This window comes from Arvicola amphibius, chromosome 7 (assembly GCF_903992535.2).
Source record: "Arvicola amphibius chromosome 7, mArvAmp1.2, whole genome shotgun sequence".
NCBI lineage: Eukaryota > Metazoa > Chordata > Mammalia > Rodentia > Cricetidae > Arvicola > Arvicola amphibius.
Genome location: NC_052053.1, coordinates 95,283,461 through 95,308,210, shown reverse-complemented (window position 1 = coordinate 95,308,210; position 24,750 = coordinate 95,283,461). Strand labels below are relative to the sequence as shown.

Below are 24,750 nucleotides of genomic sequence, written 5' to 3'. Positions count from 1 at the left end.
CTCTCTCTGATTAATGCAGGATGTTTTTGTGGGACTGGGGCTTCTTTTTATGCAAGTATGGCTTGCCAGTGGTCCCTATGCTTTTGTTTTATGTGGGTGCTGGAGATTGAATGCCTGTCCTCATTCATGCCTGTGAAACAAATACCTCACTCTGTCAGACATGTCTAGCCCACCCTGTAGTTATTTTTAATTGTCGTCGTCTTCTCCTCTTTCTCCTCCTTTCTCCTTCCTCCTTCTTCCTTCTTCCTTCTTCTTTCTTCTTCTGGTTTTTCGAGACAGGGTTTCTCTGTAGCTTTGTAGCCTGTCCTGGAACTAGCTCTTGTAGACCAGGCTGGCCTCAAACTTACAGATCACCTGCCTCTGCCTCCCGAGTGCTGGGATTAAAGGCGTGCGCCACCACTGCCCGGCTTAATTGTATTCTTAAAATATGTTATGCTTTTTTCCTTTTAGGGACACCAATGATTCCTGTACCAATGAGTATTATGGCTCCTGCTCCAACTGTAAGTATACATTTTTGTTTTTGAGACAAGAGTCTCATCACTTCCTGATGAGTCTTGGATTTACTTTGTAGCTGAAGATGACCTTGAATTTAGATTTATTTTTGCCTCTCCCTCTTAAATGCTGGTATTACAGGCATATTAACCATGCCTGGTTAATGTGTTGGGGATTGGACCTAAGGCTTCATTTTTATAGGGAAGTACTCCAAGTTGAGTACTCTACCTTTCAACAGTAAATATAAATGAAAAAATAAGATTTAGAATACAGCTAGTACTTTTTGAAATATAAAATTTGTTAACCTTAGATAGCTTAAAATGTTTAAATGTGGGACTGGAGAGATGACTCAGTTGTTGGGAGCGCTGACTGCTCTTCTGAAGGACCTGGGTTTGAATCTCAGCACCCACATGACAGTTCACACCTGTCTGACTCCAGGTCCAGGGGACTCGACACCATCACACAGACATACATGCAGGAAAAATACCATTGCACATAAATTAAATAAGTAAAAATATTTTAATGTATGTTTGTGTTCTACTTGTCAATGTGGGCAGAATTTGCATGCAGTGCTTTTGGAGGCTTGAAGATGTTGTGAGCCACCTGCTGTAGTTGTTTTGAACTGAATGTGAACCTTCTGTAAGAGTAGTGTATTACTTTTTAAAAAAAGGACTTATATTTATTTAGTTTACAGTGTTCTGTCTACATGTGTGCCTGCAGGCCAGAAGAGGGCACTAGATCTCATCACAGATGAGTTGTGAACCGTGTGGTTGCTGGAAATTTGGAAGAGCAGTCAGTGCTCTTAACTGCTGAGCCATCTTTCCAGCCCCTATTAGTTACTTTTATATTGCTGTGACAGAACACGAGGACAAAGGCGATTAATAGAAGGAAGGGGATTTACTTTGGCTTACTGTTGTAGAAGGATTAGGGTCTGTATTGTAGGAAATCTTGGCACAGACGGAAATGATGGCTGGAAGAGCTGAGAGCCTGAATCTGAAATACCAGTAGATAGCAGAGAGTAAAAAAAAAATGGTGGAAATTTTTAAACTATCAAAGCCCACCTTCTACACTTCTACAAGGCCACACTTCCTAAACCTCGCAAATAGTTGGGCAATTTTTTTGTTAAAATTGCTTTTTTTTGGGACAGTGTCTTACTTTTTAGACTGGCCTGGAATTCATTATGTAAACCTGGTAGGTTCTTTAACTCAGTGGGGATCCACATGTCTCCCTGGTGTTAGGATTAAAGATGTGTGTGTGCCACCATACCTGGCCTAGTTCGGTTTTTTTAGAAGCTTCCAAATGACACTCACTTTGTATTGTAGAATAGAGAAAGGTGGAATTGGGGTTTGGAGAAATTATACTCGTTCACAGTTTTTTCCATGTCTGTTGAGTTGTAATGAATTCTTTGTTAAGTATATAGATTTCTGGTTAAAAGTGAAAATAAGCTAGTAACACAAGGACCTTATAAAAAGCAAAAGTGTGGGCAGTGTTGAATTTGCTTTCAATTTTGTTCTGATTATAATTGTGTTGAAATTTTTATGTTTTTAATAATCTCATGGTTTATGTTTTAAAATTTTAAACATGGTAAGCAAAAATGCTTGACTTTCTATCCTTTTTAAAGGTAATTAATGGAAATTTATGAAAAATAAATTTGCATTAATGAAACATACTACATGCTTAAGGAATTTTTGATTAATTATGTAGGGCCTTTAATAATATGCTATATATTTATACTTTAAATTTGGAGTTTTTAGCATAATGTCATAATTTCAGATCAAATATTTTTGTCTTTCTATATTTTGTCTTTATTATAGGTTCTAGTACCTACTGTGTCCATGGTTGGGAAGCATTTGGGAGCAAGAAAGGATCATCCAGGCTTAAAATTAAAAGAAAATGATGAAAATTGTGGTCCTACTACTACAGTTTTTGTTGGCAATATTTCAGAGAAAGCCTCAGACATGCTTATACGACAACTCTTAGCTGTAAGTTAAACTGTGTTCCCCCCGCATAATAATAATCTCGACTATCCTGACTTCCAACTCACTGAGATCCACCTCCTAAGTGATCATGTTGAAGGTGTGTGCCATCACCATCTGGCTATTTTCTACTTTTTTAGACTTACAAAATCAAATTTTGAGGACATCCTGGTCTACATAGTGAGTAGAAAAAAAAAAAGAAAAAGGACTATTTCGTTTTTTGTGGCTGGCTGGCCTCAAACCCAGCAACGTGCTTCTTCTGCCTCTCAGGTAGTAAGGTCTAAGGCCTGTGCCCTCATGCCTAACTTCTCAGTCATTTTTTTTTCTTAGCATTTTGTTATGAAAAACAATTTAGATCTGCAGAAGAAAAAAAAGCAGGGCAGTGAGCAAGCACATTAGTATTCTTTGATACAGATGCATCAGTGAACTTAATTTTTAGTTTGTTTTTTTGAAACGGTTTCTCTGTAACTTCTCAGGCTGTCCTAGAACTTACTCTGTAGACGAGACTGGTCTCAAACTCAAAGCGATCCACCCACCTCTGCCTCATTGAATTGAATTGAATTGAAACCTTACTAGTTTTCAGTTTATGATGTAATGAATGAATGAATTTGTTTCATTTAATTATAGGCCTCTTTTAGATAACTCTGGTTTTATTTTGCTTGTTTCCTTGACACAAGGCTAGATCTTTCATAAAATATTTCTCAGTTAGAAATTGCTCAGTATTTGTTCAGATTTTCTACTCATTTTTTTACACAAGTGTTTCATGTTGTCTTTATTCCCAGTTTTGGTGATGCTGAGTTAATTTAGTTAAAGTGATCAAAACTTACCATAATAAGAGTGTGTTAGTAATCTTTGGATTAATATGTTGTGATTTTATGAGTACTTAGTGAATAGATTGATTTTGTTTTTCTGTAGCTTTGGAGCCTGTTCTTGAACTCCCTCTGGAGACAGACTGGCTTTAAACTCAGAGAGATATGCCTGTCTCTGCCTTCCAAGTACTGGGATTAAAGGAATGTGCCACCACTTATCAAAGAAAATTTTTGTACAGTGTATTTTGATCATTAGAAGATTTTGACATTGGTGATAATTTTGATTCTTTTATTCATAGCAGAAATAGCATGTTATTTAGATACCTTGAAGTTTTTTTTATTTAAAAAATATCTTTATTATAGAGCAAAAAACCTAATTACTTTTTTCTTTTTTTTGGTCCTCAAACTCATAGAGCTCCACCTGCCTCTGCTTTAAAAGTGCGGGGATTAAAGGTGTGCGCCACCCTCGCCTGACTGATTATTTTATATTTGTTGAGTATTTTGCATGTATGTTCACCATCTGTGTGCCTGTTGGATCCCTTGGAACTGGGGTTACAGATGGTTATGAACCACCATATGGGTGCTGGAACTTAACCTAAAGTTTCTGAAAAAGTACAGTTGCTCTTGACCACTGAACTATCTCTCCAGCCTTAAACAAAAATCATTGGTACATGGGTATTGCTGCTTCCCTTGAAAACCTGCTTCTCCAGGCATTGGTGGTGAACGCCTTTAATCCCAGCACTTGGGAGGAAGAGGTAGGTGGATCTCTGTGGCCAACCTGATCTAAAAAGCTAGTTCTAGCACAGGCACCAAAGCTACATAGAAACCCTTTCTTGAAAAAACAAAGCAAGAAAGAAAACCTAGTAACTTGAGGCAATTTTTTTTAACGTATGTAAAGGTGGAAACAGAGAACTGGCAAAGTCTTTTCCTTCTTCCTACATACTTCATGTGCCCTCAGTCATGCACACATTTTACACATACATATACATACACAGATACACATACACAAACACACAATAATGTAATATAATAATGTAGAGATTTTTTTTTCAAGTGGTCAAGTGTTGGTTCATGACTTTAATCCCAGCACTTAGGAGGAAGAGGCAGATGGATCTCTGACTTTGAGGACATCCTGGTCTACATAGTGAGTTCCAGGACATCTGGAACTGTACAGAGAAAACCTATATTGAAACAAAAATGACAATAATTTAAAAAGAAACATACATGCTATTACATGGAATGGTATTAGATGGATTTGTAATGAAAAATAATGGTGCTTATTCTCATGCTTTCACTAATGCTACTTTTATTTTTTTCTTTTGTTTTTTTGTTTTTTGTTTTTTGAGATAGGGTTTCTCTGTAGCTATGAAGGCTGCTTTGGGACTCATGCTTTTAGACCAGGCTGTCCTCGAACTCACCGAGATCCACCTGCCTTTGCCTCTTGAGTATGGGATTAAAGGTGTGCGCCACCACCGCCCAGGTCATTTATTTGATTTGTTTTTAAAGATTTTACTTATTTATACAGTATCCTGCCTATAGGCCAGAAGAGGGCACCAGATCTCATTACAGATGGTTGTGAGCCACCATGTGGTTTCTGGGAATTGAACTCAGGACCTCTGGAAGAGCAGTCAGTGCTCTTAACTGCTCGGCCATCTTCCCAGCCCCCTTGATTTTTTTCTTTTCTTTTCTTTTTTTTCTTTTTTTTTTTTGGTTTTTTGAGACATGGTTTCTCTGTGGCTTTGGAGTCTGTCCTAGAACTAGCTCTTGTAGACTTGGCTGGCCTCGAAATCTTATTTTTTAAGTAATTCAGTAGCTTTTTCCATTTTGTTGGTTGTGTGATCCTTAGCATCAAATGAAAAAACAGAATCCATAAATTCCAGCTTTGTTAAATTTTAATGTTTTATGATTCATACTCTTTCTTTCATTAAAATAAAATGTTAAAATTGGAAACTTTTTGGGTGCAGTCGTGGCACATGCCATTAATCTCAATACTTGGGAAACAAAGGCAGGAAGATTTCTGTGAGTTTGAGGCCATCTTGGTCTACAAAGCGAGTTTAGGTCAGCCAGGGCTACACAGAGAAAGCCTGTGTCGAAAAATACTGAAAAATAGGACAAAAAAACCAAGCTCCAGTTACCTTTCTTTTTTTCTTCTTAGAGACGAGTCATAATTTATTTTTTCTTTTTGAGATGTAGTTTTTTTTTGGTTTTTTTTTTTTTGTTTGTTTGTTTGTTGTTTTTCGAGACAGGGTTTCTCTGCAGCTTTAGAGCCTGTCCTGGAACTAGCTCTTGTAGACCAGGCTGATCTCGAACTCACAGAGATGAGATATAGTTTTTATAGCCCTGACTGTCTTAGACTTTGGTGTGCATGCCAGTCTGGTCTCAATCACAGAGATTAGCCTGCCTCTGCCTCTGTAGTGCAGGAATTAAAGATTTGTGCCACCTCATCCTATGAGTCACTGTTCTGTTTTTGGTTTTGGGGGGCACTCAGGATAGGATATAAGATTTTTTTTTTAAAGATATATTTGTTTATTTTATATTCACACTCTAGAAGAGGAGACCAGATCTCATTACAGATGGTTGTGAACCACCATGTGGGTGCTGGGAATTGAACACAGGTCCCCTGAAAGAGCAGCTAGTGCTCTTAACTTCTGAGCCATCTCTCCAGTCCCCAGATGTAAGATTTCTTAATGAAGACCTGGGGGGGAGGGACAGAGATTCCATATAGGGAAAAAGCAATCAATGCATTGTCCAAGAGGACCGTGATCAGCCATGTCTTGCAGAACATAAAATAAGCCGTAGAATAAATGATAAAGAATACCCCCCTCCTGTTACTTTCTGCTAGCAGCTAATAAGACTCCCTTTTTTCTTTTTTTCCCCTTTAAGCTTATCTTTTTTTTTTTTTGGGTTTTTTTTCTTTTTTTTTTTTTTTTTTTTTTTTTCTTTTTTTGAGACAGGCATTCTCTCTGTAGTCCTGGCTGTCCTGGAACTCATTCTGAGGACCAGACTGTCCTCAAATTTAACAGCTTTCTTTTGTCTTACCTTTTGAGTACTAGAATTACAATGTGACACTTGCCTGACTAAAGCTTTATGTTTTTGTTTAAGCAATTTGTTACATGTCTTGTGTTTATGGGAGACTTAGTATCTTTTTTAACAAGATTAGTTGCTGGCATGATCTTTCTTTTTTTAAAAGATTTATTTATTATATATACAGTGTTCTGTCTGCATGTATGGCTGCATGCCAGAAGGGGACACCAGATTTCATTACAGATGGTTGCTGGAAATACCTCAAAGACCATTGGAAGAGCAGCCTTTACTCTTAACCGCAGAGTCATGTCTCCAGCCCACTGGCATAATCTTGTTTGTTTTCTGTTTTCCCCCCTGTATTGATGGTGTCATTATTTTGAAACTGGGTCTCAAATTGGGACCCAGGCTGCCCTCTAACTTTTTCTACCTGAGCCTCTTGAATTACAGGTGTGAGCTATCATACTCTGTAACTTTTAATTGTGATCTTACTTGTCTTGAAGCTATTTCATTTTATTAATTGGTAAATTCTTAAATTTCTTTTTAAGAAATGTGGTTTGGTGCTAAGCTGGAAAAGAGTACAAGGTGCTTCAGGAAAACTTCAAGGTAATACGTATTTTCCTTACTTGTTGCCTTTATTGTAACCTGTTTGCATAAATCACTTAGCATGCTTTAATTTTCTATTAGGATGTATTAAAAGACAATTGAGCTGGATGATGGTAGTGCACATTCAGGAGGCAGAGGCAGGCAGATTCTGTGAGTTCAGTGCCAACCTGGTGTACAAGAGCTAGTTTTAGAATAGGTACCAAAGCTAAACAGGGAAACCCTGTCTTGACAAACAACAAAAAGGCCATTGAGAAGGTTTTTGGCTGAGATTTGGGATTCGAGGATTCAAAAATTGCAATAGAATGGAGGTAGAAGAGGAAAAAGTTAAAATTACTAAATGGTTTTCTCATCCCCTTTTTAAAATATGGTTCTAGTGGTTCTTTTTTTTTTTAAAGATTTTATTAATTGCCTGTAAGTTATGTGTGGGTTTTTGCATGTGAGTTCAGTGCCCATCAAAGCTGGAAGAGAGTATTGTATCCCTTAGAGCTGGAGTTATAGTTGGTTTCCAGCTTCCTGGCGGATTCTGGGAATCTGTCTTCAGTAGTATGTGTTCTTAATTGCTGTGCTATCTCTCCATCTCTACCACTAGTTTTACATGTTTAAGGTTATTTTGTCTGAAAGAAATGCCGCCTGGTTCGGGTTGAGCATTTAGAGCTCAGGAAGAGAGGAAAGATAATCACATGACTTATTTATTTATTCATTTATTTCTTTTTTTGACACAGGGTTTCCCTGTATAGCTTTGGAGCCTGTCCTGTAGACCAGGCTGGCCACAAACTCATAGGGATCCACCTATCTCTTCCTCCTGAGTACCGGGATTAAAGGCGTGTGCCACTGCTGCCTGGCTTTTGTTTACATTTCTCTAATGTCAAATTTTAAATATTTATCCCATTCAGGATATAGGTGAGCTTCTTTTTTGAAAGTCATTGGGAATTTGTTCTAAGTCTTCTGATAGTTACAGCTATTCCAATCCTCCTTTGCTTCTATCTATGCCCTGTCATACCCAACTAAAGTCTGGATGCTTAAAACTATATCTTCAGTCTATTGACTGTCGTTTTTTTCTTTAATTTCTTAAATTTTATTATTTTTCTTTCCACTGGTCTTTTATATTCTTTTGTTCTCTCTCTCACACACAAACACAGACCTCATTGGTTTGCACATGCTAAAAGTGAAATGGTTATTAGAGAGTTAAAGAACAGGATTGGAGTGTTGACTTCAGTACCCTCAAGTAATGTCTTTAATCATTTTACTTTGCATTTTTTAACTTTTTATAACTTAAAATTCACAATTTTTTATTTATTTCTAGCTTTTGGATTTTGTGAGTATAAAGAGCCTGAATCTACCCTCCGTGCTCTCAGATTATTGCATGACCTTCAGATTGGAGAGAAGAAGCTACTTGTTAAAGTTGATGCAAAAACAAAGGCACAGTTGGATGAATGGAAAGCAAAGAAGAAAGCTAATGGGGTATGCAATATCTTTTCTAATCTGGGTGCACTAGTTCAGTGTGAATACTTCATATTGTCATAAATCTAAAATGGGGACTCAAAAGATCATTATTGTAATATGTGCTTATGGCATGTGCAGGAGTGTATTTTCATAGTTTGTAGTTAAGTGTTTTATCTACCCACAGTGGGTGGATGACTGTTGGTTTGCTTGTTCCAGGTTGGGATGAAGGTAGTAAGGGAGGCTGGACAAGGTAAACTTGCCAGAGAAAACACTTGTACAGACTATTCCAATCAGAGCTAATTCATTAAGGCAGCTTTGTAAGTAAGTATAAAATATTTCAACCTACACAATGTTTATTAGTACCCTCTCTTAGATGCACACAAATTGGATTCTAAAATGACTGGAAATTAGTCGTACTACTTAATGTACTGGGGTGACTTAGAACATTTTCTTATTTTTCATTTTAGTTCTGTTATTTTTAATGAGGACAAAGTTTTTTATGTCTTGTGTGATAATGTATCTATTGTCTCCTTCACAAAACAAATCTTAAACCTGAGTATATATTGCGTCCATTTTTTTTCTTGTCTTCATTTCCACTTCCCACTAAAAAGCAAAGTAACCTTTCTTCTCATCAAACTTTCATATAGCTTCCTTTAAAGATTATTTTTTAACTCAAATTTAAGCAAAATATAAAAGGAAATCAAGTTTTGCCATACCCAAAGTACTTTAGATATTTTGGTCTCATGTTCTTGAAGACATTTTCTTCTGTGTGACTAAATGTAGTTTTCTGTTGTCTTTTTTATTTCTTTCAATGCTGAGGGTAGAGCCCAGAGCTACTGTTTGACAGGCAAGCACTCTGCCACTGATCCATATTCCCACCCCATGAGTATGAGTATAGTGTTAATTAGAATAGTTTCATTTCATAAAAGCAGATTAAAGCCAGCTGTGTGGCTTTGGGAGGTAAAGGCAGTTGGGTTAGGAGTTCAAGCTCACCAGTTATACAAGGAATTTGAGTCTATTCTGGGCAACATGAGACTGTCAAATCAAAAAGGATTATTTTATGAACATCTTTCCCTCCTGCTTAATTCTGGTTTTCTTTGGACTTCTAGTACTTAAACAATTTCACTGACACACATTCTGCATATATTTATACAGTAAAATTATTGTTGCTTATTTGTCAGACCCAATCTTGGTTTGGATTTCTTTACAGGTTTGGATTAATATGCTATTAATTGGGTCTTTACAGAGTGAAGTCTACGTTTTGTGTAGTGCTTGGGTTTTATTGTATTGTGTATCTCTTGGGTTTTGTTTTGTTTTAAAAAATTTATTTTTATGTTTGTTGAGTGAGCACGTATGTTTATGTACATCATTTCCATCTATTTCCCATTGAAACCAGAAAGGGTCATTAGTCTCTTAGAACTAAGCAGTTGCCAGCCACTGTATGTATGTTGGGAAAGGAACGGATGTCTTCAAGAGCAGCAAGTGCTTTTAACTGCTGAGTTTCTTTCCAGCTGCTGTTTCAGCTTTTCTCTTTTCCTTTTATAAAGAAAGGATCTTCTATGCCGCAGTGGCTTCTTTCTGTCTTCCTGTGCAATATGACCTTGAGCTCTAGTTCGCCAATGTGCTGGGGTTATACTCAGATACGCTATTAATTGGGTTTTTAAAACATTTATATTACAGTTATTTGTGTGTATAGATACGTGTATAGGTACGAATATGTGCGTGGAAGTCAGGATAATTCACAAAAGTTCTCTTCTATCATGTAGGTCCCAGGGATCAAATTGAGGCCCGTTGGCGTATTGAGCCATCTGCTGGTATCAGCCCACAGACTTCTTAATTTTATTATTAATTAATTATAGTAATTAATTATATAATTAATTAATGATTTTTTTGGTCCTTATTGCCCATCTAAGTTCCTCCATTAATATTTTGTCCATCCAGTTATAATTAACATGTCCTTTGATTCATATAGCTGTTGTGTGTTAAAACTTCCTGGAGAGAGACAGCACACAGGTCTACTCACTCCATATAGGAAGCCAGTGACAGACCAAAATACGGTAAATACCACCAAAGTTCAACTTGGTGAACCAATGATCATTCTGGTTTTTCAGGATGGGGTTTCTGTATAAGTTTTGGAACCTGTCCTAGAACTCACTCTTGTAAACCAACCAGGCTGGCCTCAACTCACAGAGATCCACCTCTCTCTGCCTCTTGCATGCTGAGATTAAAGGCATACACCACCACCACCTGGCTGAACCAGTGAATCTTATTGGTGTTACTTCAGGAATATGGGTGAGGCGTTACAGGATCAGGAATGACTCAAAGATTGCTACCTCACCAAGGTCCTCTCCAACATGAGTGACAGCTTACAGATATTAGGAAACCTGAAGCAAACTTCACAGCCGACAGGCAGCTCAGCAGGTTAGAGCGTGTCCTTTCAGAGTCACTGACAACTATACTGTTTTCTGCTTCATTCAGGCAGCCCATCTGGTGGTTTTTTTAATTTTTAATTTTTTTATTGTTTATTTATTTATTTTGGGCAGCTTTCTTACAGCTCAGTTCAAATTCGTTCTAGTCTCAGCTTTTATTTGTTTATTATTATGTATACAATATTTTGTCTGTGTATGTCTGCAGGCCAGAAGAGGGCACCAGACCTCATTACAGATGGTTGTGAGCCACCATGTGGTTGCTGGGAATTGAACTCAGGACCTTTGGAAGAACAGGCAGTGCTCTTAACCTCTGAGCCATAATCTCTCCAGCCCCTATTTGTATCTTAATAAATAAAGCTTGTCTGAAAATCAGAGAGTAAAACAGCCCCACTGGTCAGTCAGTCTTACCAGTGGTAACACACACCTTTAATCCCAATAGCCACACTAGTTGGTGCATGCCATTAATCCCAGAACTAGAGAGGATTATAAAACAGGAAGAGACAGCATTCAGGCACAGTCTCATTCTGAGATTCCTAGAGTCAGGGTTGCCATTTCAGACTGAGGTCGAGGCAAGAGCCAGTGGCTGGCTATTTTGCTTTTCTGACCTTCAGGTTGAACTCCCAATTTCTCTGAGTTTTTATTAATCGTGCTTCAGTGAACTCAGAATAGTGACCTACCTTATTCCAAGTATCTAGCTCAATTCTGGACATGCAGAACTTTAACCACATACATTAAAATAATGAAAGAACAAGTGAATGATCAGACAGACACACAGAATGCAAGGTATTCTAGCTCCAAGGACTAAGAAGACTGCAGCTGAGGTGCTGTTTTCATGAGACAGAAACTAAAGTTCCTGCTTGATTGCTTTCCAAGGCCTTGAGACAGGACAGCCTACACCAAAGGCCACCAAATCAAATAGGTAGGCAAATAGGTTGGACCTACTTGTTGCTTTCCATTTGCTCAGCAATCAGTGTAAATATAGATAAGCCTCCATGATTGTTTCAAGCTGTGTTTTGTTAACCATGCTTTCAGGAATAAACTGATAGGCTGTAGAGATGGCTCAAGGGTTACTAACTAAGTTTTACGGAGGACCCAGGTTTGATTCCCAGCACACACGGCAGCTTATAAACTGCCTTTAACTCTAGTTCCCAGGGATCTGACACCAGCTTCTGGCCTCCCCTCTACAGCATCAGGCATGCAAGTGGTACACATATATGCAGGAAAAACACCCATACACATAAAAGAACGAATTAGTGTGTGAAGTGATTTCCTCTAACGTTAGTATTTCGTAGGGAGACTCTGGTCGATGAGGTTAGCCTGGTCTACCTATTAAGTCAGGCCAGCCAGTGCTTGTACATATCTTAGAAAGCAAAGCAAAATGATGAGATTTAACTGGTGAGTGCTGGAGTACAGATAATCTCTGTATAGCCACATGTTTTACATTCTGGTAGATGAAGGTGCTCCAGGTGAACATCTTCACATAGTCCCTTCCAAATTCATAATGTTTACTGAAGGATCTGTGTGTTTGTTTAGGTTCCCCCAGAATGGCTTCTTTCATTTTATAGAAGTTAGTCTTGATAAAGTTTCTTAGATTTGTTACTTTGTTAGTATTACTTAGTATACATTTTGTATTTGGAGGTAGAAGTTAAAATTGGGAAATAGAAAGTTGTTGGCGAAGTCAGCGAGAGCTTTAGATCAGAATAGACAACCTGTCTAATGACTTTTCTATCTCAAATTAACTTCTCTCCTTACATGTTATTTCAACACATTTTTGTTTTAATGATAATTAGCAGTCAGCTAAGAGACAGCCTTTCCTAGCTTTTCTTTCTAAAGATGTAGATTGTAAGGAAATCAGCCATTTGAAAGGTTTATTATAAATTCTATATGGTTATAATTTTGGCAAATAGCTATGTTCCTTAAATTTTCAGTGTTTTTGAATGGTAATTTAGAGTCTGAGTTTCTTTTACATTAGCAGGCCTTTGAATTTACAACTCCATTCCTATTCCTATGGTCAGAAACCCATGGAGAGTCTTTTGAGGGAAAGAAAATTAGAAGTGTAGGATATGTCACACAGATTGTATGTTTTTTCTTCTGGTTTCTTTTTTAGAGTATTTCACTGTGTAGCACTGTTTGGTCTGAAACTCACAGAAATCCCACCTGCCTCTGTCTCCGAAGTGCTGGAATTAAAGGCCTTCAGCCCCACCCACACATGGCACAATAGTATGCTCTTCAATTAATATTTTGATAGTGTAGAGTTAGTTATCAAAGGCCAAGTTTCAGGGAGCTGGTTTTGGTGGCACATAGTTGTAAATCTCAGCACTTAGGAGTCTGAGAAAGTATAGCAATTTCCAGGCCGGTTGGGGTTATACCTTGGCTTTGGGCAAAAACAAAAGTAACAAAATACTCCAAACCTGGAATTTAAATGTAAATGTTACCGGAGCATTCTCTTTTAGAAAGGCATAGTGTATCATTAGGATTTTAGTGACAGGTGTATAAATTTGAAGACCTTATTGTCCTTATTTCACCAATTTAAAATAAACAGTCTCCACAATTACAGTTTACTGCATATTGTTGATAAATATTTTTAGTAGTTTAATTACAGTCTTGTGTAAAGCATCTTGTCTTTATCTAAGACGCCAAGTAGAAAATTTGGCTACAAGAAGATTGAAGAGGCAGGTTTGAGAAAGTAAGAAACTAAATAGAGTGGGTTGTTTTATTCTTGACACAATGTCTTATATTATCTGTCATACCCTTCTATTTCTTAGTGTATGTTCATAATGTTTGTGGGCAAATTCTTCTTTAAATATTTGTGATTTTTACTTTCTAAATATGTAAAACAATGTGTTCAGAATAAGGATTTGTTAAAATTAAACGTTGATTAACTGAATATATATAATATATATAAGTATATATATTATATTCACATATATTATATATATTATTATATAATATATATTATATATATTTCCAATGGTAGAAACATCTTAATGGTTGTTATGAAATAACGGGTAAGTTATAATTACTTAAGTAACCACAGAGCATGAGGTTCAGCTTCAGTAGAGTTGAATGTGTTGTTACCAAAAGCCTGGCATTTATGTGAAAGATTGTAGTCATTTTTCTCTTGATGTTTTGACAGTTGAAACCAGGATGACACATGTTAGACAAGTCCTGGACGGCTGATCTGTGTTTCTGGCTCTACAAGCGTGGTTTTTTAAATTAACTTTATATCTGTGGGTTTTAAGGCATGATTAGAAGCAACAATGGCATGTTTTTTTTTGATTGTTTGTTTTGTTTTGTTTTTTTAATGCTAGACTGATTTTCTTTTTGAGATAGGGTCCCATTGTGTAAGGGAAGCTTTCCCTGGTAGTTATCTTCCCTTAGGACTGTTTTTATTTGTTACCTTCCCAGCTTTGAGTAAAGGTTCAATTCTTCACTTTTCACTTATGGACTTTGCAGATTCATTTTAACTATTTGAGACTTTTGTGTGCAGTTGGAAGGGAAGATAAGATTTTGTGTAATCTCGACTACCCGCAAATTTGACATCCTATGTCTTGTCTCCCCACTGCTGTGAATACAGGCATCAGCCTTCATTGGCCAATCAGATATTCAATCTTAAATGATCGTTATTAGAGTCTAACTAATATTTTTTTAGAAACATTGAACAAGTCGTTTGTGTCTGGTTTGATTGATTCTTTTCATTTACTTTTTTAAGACTTTTTTTTTTTTTTTTGTATAGCCCTAGCTGTCCTGGAACTTGATTCTTGAAGTTGGGTATGCACCTGCCTCTGCCTCCTGAGTGCTGAGATTAAAAGACATACTTCACCATTCCTGGCTAGATTTTGATTCATTATTAATGATATTGCATATGTGACTCAGGAGAAAGAAGCATATGTGGTATATATAGAACACGTGGAGACATGGTTTCACTCTATAGCTTTGGTTGTTCTGGACCTGTATACAGATAAGTCTGACTTTGAACTCACTGGCCTCTGCATCCTGGGTACTGGGTTTAAAGGAGTGCACCTTCATTCCTAGCTAGGTATATGTTCCATTGGAACTGTAGAAACCAGGCTGGTGAGGTAGCTGATTAGGTAAAGGAACTTTACTGCTAGACTTGCCATCCAAGTTTGATTTCTGAGATCTTGAACCAACATTCAAGTTATCCTCTTGACTTCCACATGTATGCCATAGGACACACACATATACACACATAGAATTTTTTTTAAAGATTTAATAATATATAAAAACGTGGGGAAAGAAGCCATCATTTTCAGCATATAATGTTCTTAATGTTTACATTTTGTAGATATAGCTATCTCATATTTTTCTTTGTTTAGCTTATTCATATTCTTTGGAATGATTTTTTTTCGATTCTCCCCAAATTTGTCTTGGTTTTTTAAGAATGCAAGACCAGAAACTGTTACTAATGATGATGAAGAAGCCTTAGATGAAGAAACAAAGAGAAGAGACCAGATGATTAAAGGGGCAATTGAAGTTCTAATACGTGAATACTCCAGTGAGCTAAATGCACCCTCACAGGAGTCTGACTCTCACCCCAGGAAGAAGAAGAAGGAAAAGAAGGAGGACGTATGTGTTCTGATAACACAGTCATTTCTAATATTTATTTTTCTGAAAAATTATGTTGTTTCTTTAGAAACTTTGGGGTTGTTTTTATCATGAAAAATGCTTTAACTGTATATATTTATTATTTAGGGATAGGGAAATGTTCTATTTTGGCTTTCAGCGTTTTTTGGGGGGGGATTTTAAGTTTTATCTTTGGCTAGATACACTTGTATTACTTTAATTTTTCATTTGATCATAAATGTGGGTCTATTTAGTATGTCTATTGGGAAATATAGTTTGTAGAGTTAGTTAGGTATTAGGTAAAATAGAACTTCCTCTGTTGATGTGGATGGAGAAAAATAATTGATAAAGGAGAATAAGTTATAGAAATACTGTTCTTTGGTAAGAATTAAAGGCAAATCTTTTTATGTGGTAGACAAATTTTCTTTTGTGCATCAAATACATATCAAGTGGCAAATGTTATTAATATTAAGTATGGTTGTTTTCTACAGCTTAGAGTTTTGGAAGCTTTTTTTTCTTTCCTAGTATTGTGAGATAAGGTTTCTCTGTGTTACAGCTCTGGCTGTCTTGGAACTCATTTTTTAAAAATTATTATTTCTTAAAATTTATTTATTATATGTGCAATCTTCTTTCTACTATATGCCTGCATGCCAGGAAAGGGCACCATATCTCATTACAGATGCTTGTGAGCCATCATGTGGTTGCTGGGAATTGAACTCCGGACCTTTGGAAAAGGAGCCAGTGCTCTTAACCTCTGAGTCCTCTCTCCATGCTGGCTTTTTAACTCACAAAGATCCGCGGGCTTCTGCCTTCTGAGCTCTAGGATTACAGGCATATACTACCACCACTTTGTCAGTCCTGCTTTTAAGACACTTTCTCCCTGTCCTTGTCAGAAGAGGTTGTAAAGATAAGGAAATAATTTTTACTATAATTTGAAATCAATATATCAAAAGTAATTGTTCCAGTGTAAGTATGTACTAAGTTGAATTACAGCATGATGTTTTTAATAAATAAAAAATTATAAACATAAATAAAAATGTTTTAATAGTAAAAACAACATAATGTTTTAAAAAAATCATTGTGGGTTTCTCTGCAGATTTTCCGTAGATTTCCAGTGGCCCCATTGATCCCTTACCCACTCATCACAAAGGTTCGTTTCAAACTTACATTTTGATTTTATGTGTGTACTACTAATTGCCAGATTTGTGCTTTTTACTATTTTTATCATATTACATTAAATTTTATTGCCAAGTTGGTGTTTTTTTCTTAGTCAATTTTGTAATACTTGTACAAAATACTGAATCATTTTATATTAATGTATATATTAATGTATATAAATACTCATTCCTTTCTGTTTCCTTAATTTTAGGAGGATATAAATGCTATAGAAATGGAAGAAGACAAAAGAGACTTGATATCCCGAGAGATCAGCAAATTCAGAGACACACACAAGGTAGTATTCTTATATTTTCACTTGATACCAATCTAGACTTTTTACAGAATCCAAAGCAAACAGACCAGAAAATCAACTTTACATTATTAGAGTATAATTTATTGCCTTGTAAGGCTTAGTTATTACTGAGGTAGAAACAAAAGAAGACCAGCACCACATTTAAAAGTGGTCATTACTTAATTTTTTCCAGTCACTGACTACTCAACAGTCATCTCACTTTAAAAGAACAAGTTAATTCATAGATTTCAACATAGACGTCAAGGTCAGATTTAACTATATTTAGGGGGCAGCAGGATACCATACATACAATTTAGTTTATTTTTGTGGGCAGTTCTTTAATCTTAGGAAAACTTCTTTTTAAAGAGCTGAGATTAAAATTTAAGGTTTATATTTGTGTAGATTTAAGTTTGAGTGGGGGAAATTTTAAAAATTAGGTCAGTGATTACCAGACTTACCAAATTATAGATGCATGGAAGAACTGTAAATTCCCATAAAGCTAATCTATTCATTGACCCCCCACCATTATGATAGAGATCATATGGTGACTAATGCAAGATGAAACTCTCAGCTTGGAAAGTAACAAGGAATAGGATGTAAGTATGAGCTTCTGTTTTTATTATATTTATGGATGCCCCCTCAGAAAAATATGCAAAGGGGTAACTGGCTTGGAAATTGGTATTTGTGTATAGTAAATCCCACTCACGAGTTTTGCCTATTTAAAGCTTCTCTCAATGACAGTACCTCTGTGAATGTTGGCTGATATTGAAGGTGGTGCTTTTGGATGGTGAAATGCAAAATGCATGAGATGTATTTTGATGTTTGAAGTAATGAGATCTTACTGTTTCTGACTAGATTGAGAGATACATAACATAACTCAGTGGTGTTAAGTGTTCATTTTCTCTATATTGAGTCTTACTGGTTTCAAAATCCAAGTTGATGATTAATGCTAATGAATAAATGCTGCTGAACACTTAATGTCCAGTTGCCCAACCATAGCTCACAACGGTGCTTTTTCTGGAAGTAAATGTGTTTAAAAGCACAACTGTAACTCCCACAACTTGAGAGTTACAATGGTGGTCTGTGCATTGTCATTGTAGAATACTTTTATATATATGTTCAGAATTCCAATTCAAGGCCGAGTAAGCTTAAAAATGGTATACAGTTGTGTGTGTGGTTTACCCCTTCTATTTTTATTTGTTTATTTTAAACCTTCTCATGTTATTGGTAAATTATGAGGAAATCAACTTTGTAAAAATTTTTAATTGAGAAGATATTACTTCATCATTTTAAGGGTCTGTCAGGCATTTCACTGCCTTAATACTGTTTTACTGAGGGGAATGTTCCTAAAGATCAAAAAAGAAAAAAATCACACTGGTTCTCTTTGGGTGGTGTGGTTAAGGGGATATTTGAATTCTTAGTAAAAATGAGCTCAGTGAACCTTTGCATGTTTTGGTATGAGTTTATTAAATAACCACAGACTGTCAGGGTATCAGCGTGGCAGGGGGCGTCCATTTACAGCACGGATGAGTCTGAAGAGAGAATAAGGTAAGATTTTTGATTTTTTTCTTTTTCTTTTTTAACCTCTTTCCTTTTCTCTTCATTACTTAATTTTTAAGGAATCATTTCATTTCTTTCTTGCATATTTCTTAACATACATGCATATATGCTATCTATCTGCTTGTGTGCATACACATATTGAATATATAAATAACTTTAGAATGCATTTGTTATGGACTTGATTTTCTCACTTTTGCTTACATAGAGCAATTAGGACTTTAAAATGAGTTGTGAAAGATTGTTTTTACATCAGAGATAAGGTAGCATAGTAGTAAAAAATAGGAGTGAAAAAATTGAGGACTTTTAAAAAAGAAATTAAAAATCTGTAAGTATATATTATCTCCGAAATAAGTTTCTTAAATGTATGATACTGAGGTAAGTTTTATATAGTCTAGATTCATTTTAAAATATAAATTTTGAATTCCATTAGGAATGTTCAGAAATTAGAAATTACCCCTGTAGTACTTTTCAGTTTCTGACCTCTCTCTCTCCATGTCTCCTATCTTCCCTTTCTAATTTCAATGTATTCAGTATTGGCTCTGCCTGTACACTTAGTTCAGCAGCTGAATATATTGATGCCTCATACACTAGCTTTTCTTTCATAATCCTCTATCAGTTCTTTTGTCCGTGAGCAAGACAAAAAGTACCTGACAGGTAAGACTGCTTTTTAAAGTTTTAAATGCTTTACATGACTGAGAAAAAGAAAAATGCAGATTTTATTGTTGCAGTTTAAATTTCATTTCTGTGAAATTAAATGTAGAACTTCAGGAATAAATGTGTTTTGTTTTCATTTTGTCTTACTTGATTGGGGTTTTTGTTGTGTTTTCTTTTTTTCCCCTTCTTAGTTTGTATAGAAATCTTGTGGTACACTGGTAATCTTTCAGGGATACACACTTGGTCTGACTGTTATTTGGTTTATTTGTGAACCATGTACTTGCTCTTCCTCCCAGAAACATAGCTTGTAGGCAAGGTTAATCCAGTGTTGGCGGTCCATGTCCTAGCACAACATCTGTAAGTTAACATAAGATCCTTGCAAGGGTGGATTTATCATTGTAAATATATTTTTTTATTGTCTTACAGGCATAATGGTGGGCATAACTGTACTGCTTTTAACTTTTAAATTAAAATGTTGCAATTATGTACACATTGCTTGAAGTGAGTGGTTTTCAAAGTTTCTGTATTTGGTGGACCATCCATTTTGTAATGGTGGGAATACATATTTTCATGGTAAAGAAAAAATTTCTGACCGAATTCAGCTTCTGCTTTTTGTGGAGGGTGGGCAGCCTAGAGTGCAGAGGATTGCTGTATAGTGAATTAAATGTTTTCCACCTCTACTTAAAAACCCTCATCAAGTAATCTTCAAGTTGTGAGCCATCTAGGATTCTAAATACTATCACTGTTCCACTGACTTAGAGATATTCATAATGGGCAGAATTAAGCTTTAGCCGATTGTCTTTCTAGGAATTACTAGAAATCACCACATTCTTCATGGTTGTTTTAGAAAATGTATAGTTAGTGGTCAGCCACTCAAGTTTCCCCAACCCAAGATTGGAGATTTTTGGTTTGTGTAGAGGATATGATTTTGCACAAAATCTGGCATTCTGATTGTTTTAATTTGTCAAATAAAGCCACAAGTATTTAAAGCCTTGGTGGTTTGATGCTTTTCTTACCATTATTGGGCATTGTGCCAGGGAAATTATAAATACTGGAGCCACAAAACTAACTCTAAAAGTACTTTTATTGGTTTCTAGAAACTGGAAGAAGAGAAAGGCAAAAAAGAAAAAGAAAGACAGGAAATTGAGAAAGAACGGAGAGAAAGAGAGAGGGAACGTGAAAGGGAACGAGAAAGGCGAGAACGGGAACGAGAAAGGGAAAGAGAACGTGAACGAGAAAAGGAAAAAGAACGGGAGCGGGAACGAGAACGGGATAGGGACCGTGACCGCACAAAAGAGAGAGACCGAGATCGAGAGAGAGATCGGGACCGTGATCGAGAAAGGAGCTCAGATCGAAATAAGGATCGGAGTCGATCAAGGTAAGAAGACTATATATATAAAATTGATTGTTTTTGATAATGTAAATGAATTACAAAATTGCCATTGATACCATTTTCATTTAAGTTTCTCATAGCCTGCCTATCTTGTATACACAATAATATTAGTGACAGGTTAAAGTAACAGTATTTTTTTCTGTTTTTTTGGAGGGGTAGGAGAAAGTCCTTTCAGTATAGCCCTGGTTGTTCCGGAATATTTTATGTAGACTAGGCTAACCTGAAACACAAAAAGAGCTTCTCCTGTTTCTGCCTCCTGAGTGCAGGGATTAATGGTGTACACCATCATAGACTCGCACATTATTTTTGTGTTTTGTCTGCATGTATAAACATGTATCATGTATGTGCACGAAGAGGTTGTTAGATCACCTGGAACTATAGTTGTGAGCCACCATATTGGTCCTGGCCCTTAAGGACGAGCAACAAGTGTTCTTAACTGTTAAGATATCTCACCAGTCCTTTATTTTGTTTTTTGAAGTGAGCTCTTTGTGCATCAGGTAGCCTGGAATTTCCTCTGTAACCTAGGGTGATTGTGAATTCATCCTTTTGCTAAGCTTTGTGTGTGCTGGAGGCCTTATGGGCATGTCCCATCATGCTAGATAGGATGTTGGGCACAGGGCAAGCTCTCTGCTGCTGGGCTACTTCCCAGCAACAGCAAGTTTTCTATAGTTACTCTTTCTCTCAGGCCAGTTTTTAAAAACCTGTTACTGATTGTTACCTCAGTATTAGGAAAGACATAGTTCCATTATATCTCTGAGTTGGTAGACTGTTTTTCTATTAGCAGTCAGAAGTCAATTCTACTAGAATTGTTTTTAGAAGCAGGTGTGTGCGTTTCTTTTTCCCGATGTCCATTTATCCATCTGGTTTAGTAATTTCACCGTTTAAGGTGGTCTTTTAAAACTTTTGGTAATTTATAATATTTAGAGCAAAATAAAAAAAGAGCAGTGATTGAGAAGATAGGAAAACTCATTTTTTTCATATATGTTACTTGTGGCAATGTATCTTAAAGCCTACTTAGATACCATGACCAAAAGTAAATTTTTTTTTTTTTTTTTTTTTTTTTTTTTTTTTTTCGAGACAGGGTTTCTCTGCAGCTTTTTTAGAGCCTGGCCTGGAACTAGCTCTTGTAGACCAGGCTGGCCTCGAACTCACAGAGATCCGCCTGCCTCTGCCTCCCGAGTGCTGGGATTAAAGGCGTGCGCCACCACCGCCCGGCCAAAAGTAAATTTTTAAAGAGTTTATTTAGGATTTCTATTGCTGTGAAGAGACACCATCACCACAGCATTTCTTATAAAGTGGAACATTTCACTGGGGCTGGCTTACCGTTTTAGAGGTCTAGTCCATTATCATTATGGTGGGATATAGTGTTGTGCAGGCAGACGAAGTGCTGGGGAAGGAGCTGAGATTTCTATCTTTGGTCCCCAGGCAACAGGAAGTGAATTGTATCCTACATGGTGGTTGGGGGGGGGGGGTGGTTTGAACATAGAAAAGCCCACCCCTACAGTGACACTTCCTCTAACAAGGTCACACCTCCTAATAATGCCACTATCTAGATGAATAGTACATTTTATATTTTCTCTTCCTTGTCGTTATAGCGCTTAATGAGAATTTGGCATTCTCTGAAATTATACAATTTCTTTTTAAAAGTTATCCTTCAAAACCATACCTGGTGGTGCACATCTTTAATTCCAGCACTTTTGGAGGCCAGCCTGGTAGCCAGTTCTAGACCAGTTAAGACTGTACTCAACACACACACACACACACACACACACACACACACACACACACACACACACACACACACACACGCTACTGCGATGGCTCAGGGGTTAAAAGCACTATCTTCTCGTCCAGCAATCCTGAAATCTAGTGTTGGCTTCTGGCCTGCAGGCATACATGCAGGCAGAACACTATATAAAATAAATACATCTGTAAAAAGACATGCACAAATAAATGTCCATTAGTAGCATAATTGTCTCAAATACACACATGTATTTATTTATCTCTGGGTATTGTGATGTATTTTGCAGTGTAACTTTTTTTAAGGTTTAGTTTTAATTGTGTGTGTGTGTGTTTATCAGTATGCATGCAAATGTGGTATACTACAACTTGAGAGGTGTATCCCTAGAGCTGAAATTATAGGCACTTGATATATACAGCATGCCAAAATTTTCTTTCTACGTGTTTGCCAGCATTATATTCCTTGATTGTTAGTGATGTAGTATTAACAAAAATTTCTGACAGTCTCACATTTCCCAAGGTGGTCTATGTAGGTAAAGATAGCCTCAAACTTTTTCCATATTTCCTCCCAAATACTGTAATAACAGGCATACCTTGCCTGACTCTAGATTGGCTTTTTAATATGTTTACTAGTTTTTCATTTTTTTTTTTTTATTTTTTTGCCTTCATGTTTTCATTCCCTTATGGGGGTAGGGGGATGACGATAATATTTCTCTGTGCTCTGACTGTCCTGGAACTCAGCTGAATTTGTACCTTTCAGTTTAGAGACATTTACAGTTCTCTAAAAATTAATTTTAAAATCTGACTTGATTATATATTGATATGTAATGTATATTACAGCTTCCCTTGGTCCCTAAAGAAAAAGAATAGAGTGATAAAAAATATTTAATGTTTTATTTCCAAAGAGAAAAAAGCAGAGATCGTGAAAGGGAACGGGAGAGGGAACGAGAGAGAGAGCGAGAACGGGAACGAGAAAGAGAACGAGAGCGAGAGAGAGAAAGAGAAAGAGAACGGGAGCGTGAAAGAGAGAAAGACAAGAAGAGAGACAGGGAAGAGGATGAAGAAGATGCATATGAACGAAGAAAACTTGAACGCAAATTGCGAGAGAAAGAGGCTGCTTATCAAGAGGTAACCTGAGGAAATGTGTTATACTCACATAGGTTGGTGGCCATGTTTTACAGAGTCCTGTGTGAAATTTTAAAGTTTTGAAACTTTTTTCTATTAGCGCCTTAAGAATTGGGAAATCAGAGAACGAAAGAAAACCAGGGAATATGAAAAAGAGGCGGAAAGAGAAGAAGAAAGAAGACGAGAAATGGTGAGGTTTTAGGTGTAAGAAAGGTGTTTGTCAAGTTCAAAACATTCAAATCTGACACAGAAAATGTTATATATATGACAGCTTCTCAGTTAATAATTTTTTGTTTCGGCTTTTTAGTATGGTATCACTGTAGCTTTGGATGCCCTGGAATTAATGATGTAGATCAGGTTGGCCTCGACTCGACTCATAGAGATCACCTGGATTTCTCATTTCAAACAGCTTTGAGATAGTCAGTACGCATCTCCTCCTACTTTTCAAAAATGTTGCTGCCCATTAATGATATTTAGTATAATATCTATCTGCTGTACTGGGTTATAGAAACTTAGAATTAATTTGATGTCGTTTGGTTAAGATTTTAAAAACTTGCTGAGCTGACAAGATGCCTCATTTTGGAGAATTGGCTCCAACAACCACCCTAAAGTTTAATCTGCAAAAACCTCTTGGTTGAGAGAAAACTGACACCCTCTGTTTGTACCTTGACCTCCATACCTGTGTTGTGGCATCCACAGGCTCATACACAAAACTTAGTGCCATAAATTTTTTCTTTTAAACAGTTCTGCAAAATTGTTGAATTAGTTAGTGCAGATGTGTGGATTGTTTGGAGGGAACAGATTTATCTTTTTTTAAATAATTTATTTAATTTCACTGGTGTTTTTTCTGCATATATGTATTCTGAGGGTATCATATCCTCTAGAAGTTGAATAGTTAGCTGCCATGTGAGTGTTGACAATTGAAGAGCAGCCAGTGGTTGCTCTTCAATGATAAGCCAGCTCTGTAGTTGCTCTTGGCAATCTTTTAAGCAGAAGTATATTTAGCATTTATCAAGAAGTTTTCTTGCTACTATATTCTCTTTATACGGTCATAAATTTAGTTTTGTTGCATTTACCCTGGTAATTGTTAAGCATGAACAATTTCTTGAGAGTAGTGATAAAAGGTGCTTCAATAGTATGTTCTATGTGTTGTGTTATGCAGGGTGTTGTGGCACACACCTTTAATTCCAGTACTTGAAAGGCAGAGGCAGGTAGATCTTTGTGAGTAAGAGGCCAGCCTGGTCTACAGAGCTAGTGTTAGGACAGCCAGGGCTACACATAGAAACCCTGTCTATGATAAAAAAGAAGAAAAAAGATGAGAGATGGGATTAGGAGAAACAGACAATGTTGTGCTTTCTGTGAAAAAAATCTGTAACCTTTAGACAAATACTTTCTTTACAAAAACATTGTTTCTGAATTTAAAAAAAATTTCCTGTTAACTTAAGTATTTTTTCATGTTTAAGTAACA

General features: G+C 36.5%; 1 protein-coding gene across 5 annotated transcripts in view; it reads left to right on the top strand.

The window, feature by feature from the left end:
- Positions 1-24,750, top strand: part of Rbm25 (RNA binding motif protein 25) — a 52,401-nt gene that overhangs the window by 13,480 nt on the left and 14,171 nt on the right. For 4 of the 5 annotated variants that reach the window (XM_038336018.1, XM_038336016.1, XM_038336019.1 and 1 more), the window contains 11 exons: positions 451-500; positions 2,307-2,474; positions 6,847-6,904; positions 8,208-8,365; positions 10,114-10,161; positions 15,178-15,363; positions 16,457-16,510; positions 16,730-16,813; positions 20,122-20,402; positions 23,063-23,285; positions 23,383-23,472. In XM_038336018.1, coding sequence (XP_038191946.1) covers positions 451-500; positions 2,307-2,474; positions 6,847-6,904; positions 8,208-8,365; positions 10,114-10,161; positions 15,178-15,363; positions 16,457-16,510; positions 16,730-16,813; positions 20,122-20,402; positions 23,063-23,285; positions 23,383-23,472 — 1,400 coding nt within the window. The remainder of the gene's footprint in view (positions 1-450; positions 501-2,306; positions 2,475-6,846; positions 6,905-8,207; positions 8,366-10,113; positions 10,162-15,177; positions 15,364-16,456; positions 16,511-16,729; positions 16,814-20,121; positions 20,403-23,062; positions 23,286-23,382; positions 23,473-24,750) is intronic. The other variant, XM_038336017.1, reaches the window with a different exon arrangement.